At 47.3% G+C, this 16,039-nt stretch overlaps 1 protein-coding gene across 4 annotated transcripts in view; it reads left to right on the top strand.

Annotated features, from left to right (window-relative positions):
• LOC115083701 (oocyte zinc finger protein XlCOF6-like) overlaps window positions 1–16,039 on the top strand; it is a 90,156-nt gene that overhangs the window by 55,173 nt on the left and 18,944 nt on the right. For 2 of the 4 annotated variants that reach the window (XM_029587670.1, XM_029587669.1), the window contains exons 1-2: window positions 9,125–9,285; window positions 12,267–12,647. In XM_029587670.1, the coding sequence (XP_029443530.1) occupies window positions 9,253–9,285; window positions 12,267–12,647 (414 nt within the window). In that variant the 5' untranslated portion in view covers window positions 9,125–9,252. Of the gene's footprint in view, window positions 1–9,122; window positions 9,286–12,266; window positions 12,648–16,039 lie in introns of those variants that run through there. The other 2 variants (XM_029587671.1, XM_029587672.1) reach the window with 2 other exon arrangements.

The raw sequence follows: 16,039 nt of genomic DNA, 5'->3' as shown, positions 1-16,039 counted from the left end.
GTTTTCCGGTGTCATGTTGAACTGTTCCGTTCAGATTAATTTCCCTCGCCGCTGAGCACGGGAGGACAAGTACCATTTACACTGCCTCCTCCAATTTACTCCCATTCAATAGAAAAACCTGTGTGAATCCATTACTTAGTTACTCATGTGACCACACCCGAGTTATGTGTGCAGTTCTGGTCTCCCCATCTCAAAACAAAACAAGTAAAATTGGACATGGAAATGGTACAGAGATGGGTGACAAAAATTATAATGTGGATGGAAAAGCTGAATAGATTAAGGCTCTTTAGCTTGGAAAAGGGATGAGAAAGGGGATATAATTGAAATTTATAAAAATCATGAATGGAATCGAATGGGTAAATAGGGAACGGTTATTTACTCTTTCAAACAACACTAGAATGATGGGATAATCCATGAAACTATCAACCAGCAAATTTAAAACAAATCGTAGGAATTATATTTTCATTTGGCACACAACCCATGGAATCTGTTGCCAGAGAACGTAGTCAAGCTAACTACCATAGAGGGGTCCAAAACAGGATTGGACAAGTTCCTGAAGGAAAAGTCCATAACCAGTGTGGAGATTTGTCAGTGCTGTCAGCCTGACTGTGCTTTTTCTAATACCCCATTAGGAGTAGCCTAATGGTTAGAACAATGAGCTGGAAACCAGAGTTCAAATCCCACTTTGGCTCCTTATAACTTGTAGGAAATCTTAAGGAGGAGCTAGCTTGTGGAAGAGTATTGTACTGTGATAGATAGGAATGAAGTGGAGAAATTAGTGTAATTATTTGATATAAGGCATATAAGTTCTGAGAATAAAAATGCCATTTTTCTTAGCCTGCTTGAAACATAAAACAAGTCCTGAGATCAGATACATTGAAAGAGCAGTTAATCGAGGGCTAACTGTGCAGATATCTGAGGAAAACAGGACACTAGCCTCTTGGCCACACTTAGCTGCTGCTGATGAGGTAAGACAATAGGTATTATGGGAGTCTCTGTTTAGTGGACCCTTGGGCCGTCTTGCTGGAGACTGGGAAAGGTGGTCAATGTCTCTAATGAATAGCAGGCCGGGAGGCAGATGTTCAGGCAGGACGTAGATGCTCTTCACCCTGGAAGCTGGTACTCCCCTGGGAGGAGCCCGTAGGAGTCCAACCGCTGGAACTTAGGTGGCTTCACCTTTGGAAGCTGAAGCCCCCACCCCGGGAGGAGCCTGGCCCCTGAGCAGTGCCTTGGCAATCGGGTCGAACACTCCTGTGTTACTAGTTTGCCTCGTCTTGTTCCTGATCCTGTGTTCCAGTGTATTGTTCCAGTTCTTCTGTTCCAGTGTCCTCCTGTCCCAGCGACCGTCTGTTCCAGTGTCCTCCTGTTCCTTCACCTTCCCAGGTAGTACCTTTGGACTGCCTTCTCGGTACTGACTTCTGCCTGCTTCTGACCACATCTGCTCGCTGCCTGGAACTGACCACTGCTCGTCCTCTGACCACGTCTTAATGCTGCCTGGAAATTGATCTTGCTTGAACTGACTATCCACGGACTGACCACAGGGATTGACCCTTGCTTCGGCTGGCTAATCTTCCTTGACTCTGGCCTTGATCCTTGCTCTTCATTCAGAGACTCTGTTCTGGCCTTCTCAGGCCTCTGGACTTCCTAGTTTGAATCTCAACCTTGCACCCTTGTCCGTGGTGGGCACACCCTTGAACTTTATCTCTCAGAGATCCTGCAAGAACCAATTAAGACCAGGCGGCCCGGGTAACCAAGGGCTCAACCTGAGAGAACCCTGGGTTGCTATTGGTGAAGCTTCAGCTAGCTTCTGTCTCCTGTTCTCTGCCTCCTGGTGGCAGGCGCTCTCTAGTCCCTACCAGAGGGCCTACCAATCCTGCACCAGGCTATGGGTCCACCTCCAGGCGCAACAGGTTGCCAAGGCCATGGACTCGGCGGAGTCTCCCGCCTCATGGGCCATTTCGGGTCTGGCCGCAACTGTCCAAGAACAACGACGTACCTTGGAAACTCTAGCGTCTTCAGTAGAAGAGCTCTGTTCTCAATTGCAGGATGCAGTACTGGCTAACCCAGTGGGTCTCACTTCTACCCTGCTACCGAGAGCATCACTGGCCTTGCCAGCTCCACCTCATTTCAACGGGGATCCATGCCTCTGCCGAGGCTTCCTCAACCAGTGTGTTGCTTCCGTCGGTCTCAGACGGCTTCGACCTCTGTGCCTCACCTTTCTTCCTTCTCTCTCCTCAAGCCTTGGGAAGATGGCTGCTGCCGCGTCTTCATACGCTCTCTCCAGCGTCCCCGGATCGGCGACGGTGTTCACCATGATTTTCCTGAGGGCCTCCTAGGGTGCACGCACGGACGCCACCCACGTCTATATCCACGTCATGGCGGGAACCTCGGGGGTGTCCCCTCCGAGTGACATCATCACATCCTGGTATTTAGCCTTCCCTTCATTTGCTAACAAACTGAGTTAGCAAGGTTTGGATTGGATTGGAATGCCTCCGGTCTAAGCTGCTCTGCCGCTTCCAGCTGCCACAGGAAGCTCTCTCTGCCCTTCGGGGTATTCTTCACTAACCTGGGTACCCGCTCCTCGGGGGCCTTCTACTTTATTTCAGGTACCTATCCTGGGATACCGGGTACTCGCTCCTCGAGGGCTTGCTCTCCCTAATCTGGTGCCTGTCACTGAACAACTTCTGCCTGCCAGGACCTTCTACAACACAGCTTCAGCTCAGTGAGAACTAATTCAGGTCTGTCTCATCTCCAGCGCTCAGGGTTTACATCCGGGACCTGTCCCTGCTATGCCGTGTTGCCTACCACCTACTCAAATGGGAGACGTGTCTCCTCTGCTGAGGACCCCTGGACTACTTCACTGGACTACCTTCACTGCTGTCCACCCTGGGCAATACCATCAAGATGTACAATAAATATTACTTCTCTGTGTCTGCGTGTATAGAGTCTAGCCTAGTACTGCAGTTCTTCACGGGGCTCCTCCCCGTGGGAGTGGCCATCACCACAGTACCCAAGAATCCACTTCAACACCTCATAACCATAACACAGTGCTTCATGCAATTCGCACTTCAGCCTTCTCTGTTCCTGAAGGAATCCACCAAGGTCACCTTCATCCTCTCACGCCTTGAGGGGAAGGCCCTGGCATGGGCTTCTCCACTTTGGGAGTGCTCTGATCCCATTCTTGCCCATTCGTCCCAGTTCATCGCCGCCTTCAAGCGGACCTTTGAAGATCCTGGTCGTCAGGCGGTCGCTGGCCACCATCTCCTCCACTTCTGTCAAGGCTCAACATCCATCTCTGAATTCACGGTGGAATTCAAAACACTGGCCACAGAACTGGGATGGCAAGAGGATTGCCTACGGGCCCTCTATCTAGAAGGTCTGTCTCCCGTGCTCAAAGACGAGCTTGCTGTCCGTGAGATTCCCATATCTCTAGAGGCCCTGATTTCCCTCGTTGGGAAGATAGACCATCACCTCCGGCAATGGCACCAAGAGGTGAAGGCCTCCCGACCTCTTGCTTAATGCCCAGCACGTGCTGTAAGCCCTCAGGTGAAGGCCTTACTGGCACCACCGCAACCTACAGAAGAACCAATGCAAGTCAACCGTGGGCGTTTATCACCCCAAGAGCTTCTTCGTTACAAGAAGCAAGGCCTCTGCCTTTACTGCGGTGCCTCCGGACACCTATGGCAGTCCTGTCCGGCCCAGCTGGAAACCTGCAGAGCCTGAGCCCGGCAGGGGTCCCAAGCTTGGGCACAACAGTTACTGGCCCTCAACTATTGCTTCCAGTATCCCTTTCCATGGAATCCTGTTCCTTCGCCACCACTGCTCTTATTGACACAGAAGCAAGTGGCAGATTTATTATGGACGACATCGTCAAACTCCTAAAGATTCCCCTGCAGCTCTCAGAGGTGCCTCTCCGCATCGCATCAATCCAGGGGGAACACCTCCCTGGATGCATCACTTATCGCTCGGTGGCCTTCTGCCTCACCGTGGGAACCCTCCACGAGGAAGGTTTGGATAAGTTCTTGGAGGAGAAGTCCATTAATGGCTATTAATCAATTTTACTTAGGGAATAGCCACTGCTATTAACTGCATCAGTAGCATGGGATCTTCTTAGTGTTTGGGTAATTGCCAGGTTCTTGAGGCCTGGTTTTGGCCTCTGATGGAAACAGGATGCTGGGCTTGATGGACCCTTGGTCTGACCCAGCATGGCAATTTCTTATGTTCTTAAATATCCTTGTATGTCTTGAAGCGTTCTACGCATCCAGATATCCTGGGGCTTCCATGGCTTCAGATGCACGCACCTCAATTTGACTGGCAATCTCTACAGTTGGTCCAGTGGAGACCCCAATGCCAGAAACACTGCTTAAGAAAAGTGTCCCCAGCAGACTCCGTCCTAAAGACTACAACTCTCACCAGATTACCCGCACAGTATTCTGACTTCGAGGACGTTGTTTCAAAACATAAAGCAGACACTCTACCTCCACTCAGGAAGTTCAATTGCTCCATTGAGCTCCTACCGGGCACCACACTCCCAAAGGCAGAACTTACCCACTCTCACTTCCAGAGACCTGGGCGATGTCCGAGTATATTAAAGAGAATCTGGAGAAAGGTTCATCCGACCCTCCAATTCCCCGGCTGGAGCAGGCTTCTTCTTCGTCAAAAAGAAGGATGGTGGGCTACGCCCATGTATCGATTATCGTGGACTAAATGCCATCACCCGCAAGCACCGCTATCCGCTGCCACTCATAAGTGAACTCTTTGACCGCCTGCAAGGCGCCCAGATCTTCATGAAGCTGGATCTTCGAGAGGCGTACAATCTCGTAAGCATCCAGCCAGAAGATGTTTGGAAGACAGCTTTTAATACCCGGGACGGCCACTACGAGTACATAGTGATGCCTTTCGGCCTTTGTAATGCCCCTGCGGTCTTTCAATGCCTGATGAATGAGATCCTCAGAGACCTCCTATACTCATTTGTAGTGCTCTATCTAAACGACATATTGATTTTTTCAAAGGACCTGAAATCACACAGCACACACGTCAGGACAGTCCTCCATCTCAGAGAGAACCACCTCTATGCGAAACTGGAAAAATGTATCTTTGAACAGAATCGTCTGCCCTTCTTGGGATACATCATCTCAGCTCGGGGGTTTACAATGGACCCTGAGAAGCTTCAAGCGATTTGTGACTGGCACCAACCAGTAGGCCTCCGTGCCTTGCAACGATTTCTCGGATTCACAAACTATGACAGAAGCATCATAGCAAACTACTCCACACTAGCTGTTCCACTCACAGCCATGATGAGAAAGGGAACTAATTTCCGAGTCTGGACTCCCAAGGCTCAAGCCGCCTTCCACACCTTGAAAGAGGTGTTCTGCTCCGGCCCCTGTCTATGCCATCCTGACCCGAACCGCCCATTCATCGTTGAGGTCGATGCATCCGCCATTGGAGCAGGGGCAGTGCTGAGTCAGTACTCTTCCAACAGGAATCTGGTATCATGTTCATTCTACTCCCATAAATTTTCTCCTGCAGAGCAGAACTACGCGATTGGAGACTGGGAACTTCTAGCCGTCAAGCTAGCTCTCCAAGAGTGGCACCCGTGGCTGGAAGGAGCACAGCATAAGTTCACCATATTCACGGATCATAAGAACCTTGAACATCTGAAAGAAGCACAATTATTAAACCCTAGGCAGGCTCAATGGGCATTGTTCTTCGAATGTTTCCATTTTGAACTTCGCTACCAGCCAGCATCGAAGAACCTCCAGGTGGATGTGCTCTCGCGCTCCCTCGAACCAGAGGACACATCAGACACCCCAAGACACATTATTGATCTAGCCTGTGTGTCCCTCGCTGCTACCATCATGGTACCAACTGGAAAAACAGTGGTTCCACATTGCCTGCGAGAGCATGTACTCCGCTGGGCCCGCGATTCAAAGTTAGCCGGACAACCTGGACGAGCCTGAAACCTTGAGATGTTAAGAAGGTTCTACTGGTGGCCCAGCATAGTAAAGGACTCTCGCAACTATGTCGACTCGTGTCCCATCTGTGCCCAACAAAAACCTCCAACTGGTCGACCATGGGGGCTTCTTCAACCTCTCCCGGCGCCCACCAAACCTTGGTCAAGTATATCCACTGATTTTATCACAGACCTACCTGTTTCAGGAAAACACCGTAATTTGGGTCATCATTTACCGATTTTCTAAGATGGGCCACTTTATTTCCCTACGAAACTTTCCATTTGCTCCTGAATTAGCCAAGTTATTCCTTAAGCACGTCTTCCTTCTCCAAGGGTTGCCCAAAGAGATAATTTCGGATTGAGGACCACAGTTTGCAGCTAAGTACTGGTGATCGCTGTGCAAAAAATTTAATATCATCCTCAACTTTACATCAGCCTACCACCCTCAGGCAAATGGACAAGTGGAGAGGAATAACCGCACACTGAAAACCTTCTTGAGGTCTTACGTGAATGACCAACAAAATAACCGGGCCGACCTGTTACCCTGGGCAGAGTTATCACACAACACACACGTTGCTGCCTCCACTGACGTCACCCCATTTTCAGTGGTGTTCGGCCATCAACCACAACTACCCTTACCAGTACCCCTCTCCATGCCTGCGCCAGAGGCTCAGTTCACAGCCTAGACCATTCACAGTGTATGGAACCAAGTAAGAGAACACCTGACTCAAGCCTCAGAATGCTCCAAGAAGGTCGCTGACGCTCATCGATGGGCAGCCCTTCTCTTTGGAATCAGTCAAAAGGTATGGTTATATGCCAAGCACATCAGGCTATGACTGCCCTCTCACCATCCAACACCGAAATATATTGGACCGTTTCAAATTCTCCAGCGAGTAGGAGCAGTATCCTACCAAGTCCAGCTGCCACAGTCCTTAGGGATACATAATACCTTCCATATGTCCCTGTTAAAGCCGCTTTTACTGTCATGGCCTTCTCATAAGGAACCACCTCCTCAAGATGTATCAGCTGAGCCTGAAGAGACCATGCAGGTACGAGAGGTCCTTGATGTCCGCAAGAGACTAGGCCATTGGGACTATCTCCTGTCATGGGAGGGCTTCAGGCCCGAGGAAAACTCGTGGGAGCCCTCCCACACATATATGACAAAAAGCCCTCTGTCATGGGCTCCATTACCATTTGTTTGAACAGAGCCCCTTGAAGGGCATCCATTATCTTTCTACGTCTGGTAGATTCCACAGAAGGGATTCTCCAGTCTACATCCAGCAGATTAAAATCTCCAACCAGCAACACGTCTTCCTTTCCCACCTTTTGGATATATTTGACCAGATCTCTGTCCAGTTCTTCTGTTTGAGTTGGTGGCCTGCAGATCACACCAGTAAAAATGGAAGCAACATCTTCTCTTTTTAGGACTGTCCATAATGCTTCTTCTCTACCCTACATCCCTTGCAATTCAGTTGCTTGGATATTGTTTTTGACATAAAGAGCTACTCCTTGTCCTTTTCTGTCCTCTCTCTCCTTCCTTATCGCATTATCACCAGAGATGGCTGTATCCCAATCATGAGACTCAGTGAACCAGGTCTTTGTAACAGCAACTCTGTCCAAGTCCACTTCCACCATTAAGGCCTGCAGCTCTGGGATTTTATTGCCCAGACTATAGGCATTTTTCCAACCATTCTCCCTAGGATTGCTGTTCTTTCTAGTCATGTTTTTGCTATTTTGAGCTAATTGATTTTCTTGTTTTCTTCTCCCAATTCCTGTATTTCTTGTGGGTGACAAGGCAATTTCTTTGGCTACCTCTTGGTACCCCTGCCTTCTAGTTTAAATGCCGGATAATGTATGCTCTGAATTTCTCCCTTAGCATCCAGTATTTATCCAGCTATGTGTCGGGGTCACTACCACATAGCCCCTTGTAGAAATGGCCCGGTGAAAAGCCAGCACTGGAAGCTCTCCCGGGAGGGGGAGCAAAGCAGAATAAAGGAACGACCCCATGAAATGCCAGAACTACACGTTCTCTGGGGCAGAGGGAGCAAAACGGAATAAAGGAAGGGCAACACAAAATGCCTGTAGTAATTGAGATCAGGGCCAGCACAATTCCAGCCCAAATGCTAAGAACCCTCCACCACTCTCGCCTTAATGAGCCCGTCCCACTGCAGGGTCCCCGGGCCATCTCTCCTTACTGGCACTGGCCTCTTCCTCGGCTTGCTGCTTTCCCCCCTCCCCCTCAAGCTGATACAATAAAGTGTGTTCAGCTGGTTTTATCCACACTTGGGCGTGCCTTTTCTGCAGGCAAAACTTACTCCCGATGCAGGAAATGTTTGCATGCAGAAAATGTGCATACTTCAAGAGAGTAATGCTTAGCGCCCTCGCATGGAAATCCCATGCAAATGATTGCATTATTACCACCCAACGCACCTTCTTTACCACTGGAAACTTAACTTCCGAGTCAAGCCTGGAGTTGTTTCCAGTGCTATAGAAAAGATAATTAAAAAGGGAAAAAAATGTCCGCTGCTGCCGCCACCTAGGCAGATAAGTACTGAATTATCCGTCTATTGGGCAGCGGGAAGCAGCTGCCAGATAGCTGGATACATCAGTAAATATCTGGCTAGATTTCCACTCCATAGCCCACACTTGTAGAAAGAGCCCTGTAAAACGCAGACACTGCAAGCTCTCCAGGGCAGGGGGAGCACAGCGGGATAAAGGAACAGCCCCGTGCAACACTTTGCAGCCCAAACCCCGAAAACCCTCCGCCGCTCTCGCTTTAATGCGCCTGACCCGCAGCGGGGTCCCTGGGCTGGCCCACCACTTCTCCTTACCCATCTCGATTGCGCCTCCCTCTTCTCAGACTGTTGCTCTCCCCCACCCCCCCTTCTCCGTGTTTGGTATTTTTATCTCCTGATGCATTAGCATATTATTAACTTATTTTATCTGGAATTAAAAATGTACGCTAGAAGTCCGAGCACAGGTTTTTTTACGCTCTGATTACTGCATCAGCTCCTTTGCTTTTGGCTCCTTTTTTATTTGCTGCACGGTCCCACCAGCAGTCGTAGGGTGATGACGTACGAGCAGAAGCAGTCCCGCTATTAGTCGCAGACTGATGACGTACCTGAAGCAGCAGCCCAACCAACCGTCTCAGATTGATGGCTCATCGGCGGCAGCAGCCAATCAGAAGTGGCAAGAGGAGGAGGTCACTAGAAGGGGACGGTGGCTGAAGCAGGTGGAAGATGAAGATCTCTCCCCTGCCTCGTGCTCATAACAAAGCAATTTACTTTTCTTAACCAGGAATGAGCGATTGCAGTGAAGCTCAGCCCCGGAGGGTAAGCGGTGCCTTTCCAGCCTGTTCTCTTCCCGGTGTCCCTGTGACATTTTCTAGCAGAAGCAGCAGCGCTGAGTGTGAGGAGCTCCAGGCAGGGGGCTCTGCACAGGGAGCAGGGGAGGGAAAGCAAAGCGGGGCCAGGTCTCTGATTCGGAATCTCAGCAGCCTCCCCGCCCTGAATTCAGTCCTCCTCATGAGCTGATTTGATTTGCTGCCCTTAGGTTTCTCATTAATTTAGCTTTCAAAAACTTGAGCATTAAAATATGATTTAGGGGTCAAAATTTTGTCAAGAAAAAGCCCCACAAGACCTTGTGGCTTGAATAGGAGCTGAGTGGGGGGCTAAGCACCACCCCGGTAAAGAGAGAAGAGGGGAGTTAGCCCACGAGAGGCTCCTCTCAAAACTCACAGTTTTACTTATTTATTTATTATTTTTGTCTACCGACATTCGATCTGAGATATCACATCGGTTTACATTCAGGTACTGTAGGTACATAAATCTAAAATTTGTCCTTTGTACTCTATGTAATCTGTAATTTTATTTTAGTGTTATTAATTTGTAGTTTTTATTACTTTTTTCAATTTTGATATTCCTTATTTGGTGAGGGTCTGTCTGTATATTCCATGTGTGACTCAGGTGAGGGATTCACCTAGTGTTTAGTCTTTGTGTCAAGATCTGTACCAGTCCAGCTTGTTTTGTTTTACAATACATTTTTTTATGTATTTAAAAACATTTCTAATTCCCATTTGACAAAAAGCTCATTGTATAGCTACTTTAGGGCATAATAAAAAACGTTTCAGGTGCATTCAAGGTAAAAAGCCCATGAGTGAGTCAGTTGGACTATTAGATGATCAAGGGGTAAAAGGGGAACGTAGGGATGAGAAAGCCATAGCAGAGAGACTATGAGTTCTTTGCTTCGGTATTCACAAATGGGGCGGAAAACGCGCGTCCAACCCGCGGCACCTAATAGCGCCCTCAACATGCAAATGCATGTTGATGGCCCTATTAGGTATTCCCCGCGATACAGAAAGTAAAATGTGCAGCCAAGCCGCACATTTTACTTTAAGACATTAGCGCCTGCCCAAAGGTAGGCGCTAGTTTCTGCCGGCACCGGGAAAGTGCACAGAAAAGCAGTAAAAACTTTCCTGTAAGTAGACGCCCTGGTCTGCGTCGTCTCGAAGCATCAACTATCTCAGTAGAAGGAGGAGTGGCCTTGAAGGATGTACATGACAGGAGGTTGGAGTCCATCCTTAAGCAAGCCTTTGACACGACAGCAATCACACTGCAGATCGCCTTCTGTTATGCCCTTCGGGTCCATTCATGTCTGCTTCTCTTCTCTCTCTCTCTCTCTCACTCTCTCTCGAGGCTGATAGCTCAGGGGTTCCTTAGTTTTACGAGCAACTCACACTGCTTCATAAGCATAGTATGTCAGTCTAGATACTGAATTTTTGACGTCCCCGATTGGGAATGTGTAAACAACTACTTCCAATTTAGAAATTCGCCAAAGGCAGAAATCACTGCTTGAATACAAAAATTCAGTATCTAGACTGACATACTATGCTTATGAAGCAGTGTGAGTTGCTCGTAAAACTAAGGTCCTTGTTTGCCATCCTTGTTGCTACATAAAAGAATGTTTATGTAGTTTCATAATCATCAAATGAAATTTGAGCCACCTGATGCAGCCTCACTTGGCAAAACTCGGCCGGAGTTGGGCTCTCTAATAGAATATATCAATAAAATCTTTCCACGGTATAAGGTTGTCCTTTGTTGTTTTTTGCCTTGGCTACGTGGGACCGCCTTCGATTTGTTTTATTGGACCTTCTTTTTAGTGCCATTCCTCCACTAGGGCTCGGGCGGTATCCTGGGCAGAAGCTAAGCTACTGTATCCCGACAACATTTGCAGAGCAGCGACATGGTCTTCCTTGCACACCTTCTCCAGGTTCTACCGCTTGGACATCCCTAGAGGATGCAGCCTTTGCGAGGGCAGTGCTAACTGGACCACGGGTGGCTTCTTGCTTTGTACAGGAGTAGCTTTTGTTCATCCCATTGGTCCTGAGTCCATCTGGCTACATGCTAGGAAATGGAGAAATTACTTACCTGATAATTTCATTTTCCTTAGTGTAGACAGATGGACTCGGCATCCCCCCCACAGCTGCCCACGAATAGTGCCAAGGGAGAGGACATGAACCTCGTCCCCAAGGGACTACAGGTAAGCCATCTCCCTATCCCTGGATCGGGATTTCTACGAGTTGGCTGGGATTCAGGGCTTACGTCTGAGTGCAGCTACGGTTTCTGGCCTTCACGTTTTGTAATTGAGTTTCTCAATGCTTAGTCCACAGTAGCTTTTGAAGAGAATACTGGATGGCTGAGGTCACTGCAGGGGTATATCTAGGGTGATGTCAGCTTTGAAACCTGACTCCATCTCTATCTGCTAGCAGGGGAGCACATAACCCATTGGTCCTGAGTTTATCTGTCTACACTAAGAAAACGAAATTATCAGGTAAGTAGTTTCTCCATTAAGATTGGGAATTCATTGCCAGAGGATGTGGTGAAAGCTATTAGTGTAGCTTCTTTAAAAAAGGTTTTTGGACAAGTTCCTGGAGGAAAAGTCCAATAACCACTACTAAATTAGAGTTGCAGAAATCCCCTGCTTATTCTTGGGATAAGCAGATGGAATTTATCTAATCCTTAGGATGCAGCCAGTTACTTGTGACCTGGCTTGGCTGCTGATGAAAACAGGATACTGGGCTTGATGGACCTTTGGTCTGACCCATTATGGGAAGTTTTATGTTCTTATGTTCCAGTGTTACCGTTTCATAGATTAGATTGTTGCTGTGTGAGTTTTGGGTGTTAGTGCTGTTTAGGTGTGATGGGTTTGATACAAAGGTGCTGAGAGTGTTTCTGCAGGGTTTTGTGTTACTTCCCAGAGTGCCCGGTACAGGAGGGAGTTAACTCTCCAGATTCTCTCTTTCTCTCATCCTCAGCCCGACCTGTCTCTGTTGCCGACTACATCGACTAGAAAGGGAAAGTCTAAATCTCGCCCATCTCCCATGGATGTTACTGTCGGACTGATGGATGGTTTTATGGGTTCTGGGACTTCAGTGGACCCCTGGAAGGGGGTTCTGCCTTCTCCAGAGCCAGATCCCTCCTCGGTGCAGCCTCTGGCAGAGCCCCCGGGATCAGAGGAGGGGGCAGAGCTGGCTCTGGATCCACTGCAGCCCAGGACTTTGGGCTCTCTGTGGATGGTTCTGGTGCGGCTGGAAGCGACAATGAGCAGCAAGTTGGAAAGGATTCAAGGAGAAATCTCCTCGCAGGAGAAGACAATCTTAGCTCATGCTAGACGGCTGCAGGCGCTGGAGAACAAGGTGGGACATTTATTCACAAACTTTTCAGCCTCCATTCAAGATCGTGTTTCACTCTGTAGGAACATTAAGAAGTTAGAAAATGTTGTGAGAAGAAAAACATTTTAGAAAATATCAACTTTCCCAAGAGATAATATTTCACCAGGGGAGATGATTAATAATTATTTAGGGGAGGCTTTGTAAATAGCCAAGGAATCTCTTCCTCCAATTAACCAAATTTCTTTTCCAATGAAATTTAAATCTATAAAGGTTTTCTGTCTTTTGTTGCTGATCTACAAATTGAAGAATAAAAAGTTGAACCCAAAAACTAATTTTCTAAACCTCGGTCATTTTTAGTCTTGAGTTCCCAGCCAGGTCACCTCTACACCCTCCCTTCCCCCGCCACCCTCTATTCCTTTGCTGAAATCACAGTGACGGGGGCTGCCCATCTTCTCTCCTCCTCCAAACTCACTACTTCAGGGGTGGCCAATTCCAGTCCTCGAGAGCCACAAACGGGCCTGGTTTTCAGGATATCCACCATGAATATGCATGGGATAGATTTGTATGCACTGCATCAATTGTATGCAGATCTATCTCATGCATATTCATGGTGGATATCCTGAAAACCTGGCCTGTTTGTGGCTCTCGAGGATGTAATCAAGGCTTATATCGAAGCACAAGGCTGCTCTGTGCTGGGCCTGCCTGTTGTAACCGGAGGGAACATATAAAACATCTACTTCACCACCTCTGAGGTAAAAGTGAATGACAGAAGACTATCAGTTTATTATACCTCCGGACTGTGGTTCTTTGCACCGTGGGGAGCAGTAAAGACTATTTCTTTCAATACTACTTCTCAGTTTTCCTTTGGATACATTATACCATTGTCTTCTTTCAACAGAACTGATTTGCCCCTAAGAGAAGGCGCAGGTCACCTATTCGATTTCCAGATGGACTGTGATCCTTTCATCGTATTTTGAGGGCTGTTTTTCCTGGTTTAAGAGTTTTTGAACTTGAAAGTGCTTTAAAAAATCTTTCTGCCACTGTGAAAGTCACACTGAACAAGACAACAAAGATTATGGGACTAATGCAATTAGAGATCAAGTCTCTTAAAGAAATAGTTTTAGATAATCGAATGACGTTAGACATGTTGCTTGCTGACAAAGGAGGGGTTTGCCAATTTATTAAATTCTTCTTGTTGTTCCTATATTAATGATGATGGTAGTATTAGAAATCACATGCAAGCTATAGATAATTTACTGTCACACCTTTCTCACTATACTGACACAGAAAACCCCTCCTGGGATGTTTTTGTATGCACTGCGAGTAAATATATAGTAAATATTTAAGACAAGCATTGCCCCTGGACCAAAAGGAGGGACTGTGATAATAAAATGTATTAGGGCCATCTGTTTAGTGGAAATTTACCAAAAGGGCTCCAGGGGGCACTGCTCGGTCTTGAAACTGTCTCTGAAGCTGTCTCACACTTAGATAACAGAAAAACATATGTATCACTTTGTAGTTTTAGGCAGCACAATGAAGAGATATAAAATTTATTTATTTATTTAGGGTTGTTTTTTTTATATACCGACATTCTCGATATACATATCAAATCAAGTCGGTTTCCATACAACAAAACTGTCGCCGGTCAAGGCGTTACATTAAACAATAGACAGCGTATTGAACAGAGAACGTTCAATCAAGGTTAGTTAGTTTCCCAGAGCCCTTTGGAATGCCAAATGTAAGCAAATGTTTCCTTTCACCTTGTAACCTTAAATCAAAGGAGTATTGTTTTAATTACTATGCAAAACTGTATTTAAGATTAGCCAATTCAATCACTAATCAAGTCAGCCTCTTAGGCTTATGAGCTGACTTCCTTATGCGCATAAGAAATAAAGGCTTTTGTTCATGAGAAATACACTGTCTCTATTTTCCTCGTGTCCTGGCTAAACCTTTTTCATTGCAAGGACCAGAGTTAGCCACCCCTGCAGTACTTGCTCCTCTAACCCCATTGCCGCCAGCTCCTGAGCTGTATCTGTCCCATCCTCAGTCTATCACTTTCCACTGTTACTGTTCCTGCTGCTTTGAAACGCTCTGTAATCTCCCCACTCCTCAGAAACCCTCACTGCTCCTTACCTGTCCTGCCAAATATCGTCCCGGCTTCCTCCTCCCTCCTCCCTTTCACTTCCAAACTACTTGAACTTGCTGTTCACCGCCTCTACATTGATTCTTTCATCTCAAGCCATTCCCAATCCACTCCAGTCTGGTTTTTGTCCTTTACATTCCCCAGAAACAGCTCCTGCCAAAGTCTCCAAGGACCTGTTCATGGCTAAACCCAAAGGCCTTCCCTCAGTCCTTATCCTCCTTGATCTGTCTCCTGCTCTGACACTGTTGACCACAATCTCCTCCTTGATGCTCTGTCCTCACTGGGATTTCAGGTCTCCCTCCTGTCTTGGTTCTCTTCTTACCTCTCTCATTGAACGTTTAATGTCTTCTGGTGGATCCTCCTCGCCTTCCATCCCACTATCACTTGGTTACCTCGGGGCTCTGTCCTAGGCCCGCTTCTCTTCTCTCTCTATACTAATTCCCTTGGTGCTCTGATCTCATAGAAATATGATGGCAGAAAAGGACCGATAGGAGTCTCTAGTCTGCCCATTCACCCAAATAACTTGGCTTTACAATTCCCATCACTCCCTCAGAGATCCCATGTGCTTATTCCATGATTTCTTGAATTAAGATCATGTGTTTCCCTCCATCACTTCCACTGGGAGGCTGTTCCATGCATCCACCACCCTCTCTGTAAAGAAATATTTCCTAAGTTTATTCCTGAGTCTGCCCCCTTTGACCTTTATCTCATGACCCCTTGTTCTGGAGCCTCCTTTCCTTTGAACGAGGCTCACCTCCTGTGCATGGAAACCTTGCAGGTATTTAAATGCCTCTCTCATATCTCCCCTATCTCACCTTTCCTCTAGGGTATTCATGTTTAGATCTTTAAGTCTATCCCTATATACTTGAGAATGATGACCACTGACCATTGTAGCCGCCTCCCTCTGGGCCGACTCCATCCTGTTTATATCCTTTGAAGGTGCGGTCTCCAGAATTGTACACAGGAATCCAAGTGAGGTCTCACCAGGGATCTATACAGGGGCAATATCACCTCCCTTTCTGCTGACCCTTCCTCTCCCTGAGGATCTTTCTGGCTTTTGCTGTTGCTTTATCCACCTTTTTGGCCATTTTTAAGATCATCAGATACAATCAGCCCCAGATCCTGCTCTTCTTTGTGCTTAGAAGGATTTCACCCCCAATGCTTTACCTCTCCCTAAATACATAACTCTGCATTTTTTATCATTAAATCTTACTTCCCAGACCCTCATCCATTCCTTGAGCTTAACTAACTCCCTCCTCATGTCTTCCATGAC

Source organism: Rhinatrema bivittatum, chromosome 2 (assembly GCF_901001135.1).
Source record: "Rhinatrema bivittatum chromosome 2, aRhiBiv1.1, whole genome shotgun sequence".
NCBI classification, from domain to species: domain Eukaryota; kingdom Metazoa; phylum Chordata; class Amphibia; order Gymnophiona; family Rhinatrematidae; genus Rhinatrema; species Rhinatrema bivittatum.
This window is presented reverse-complemented; position numbering and strand designations above follow the sequence as displayed.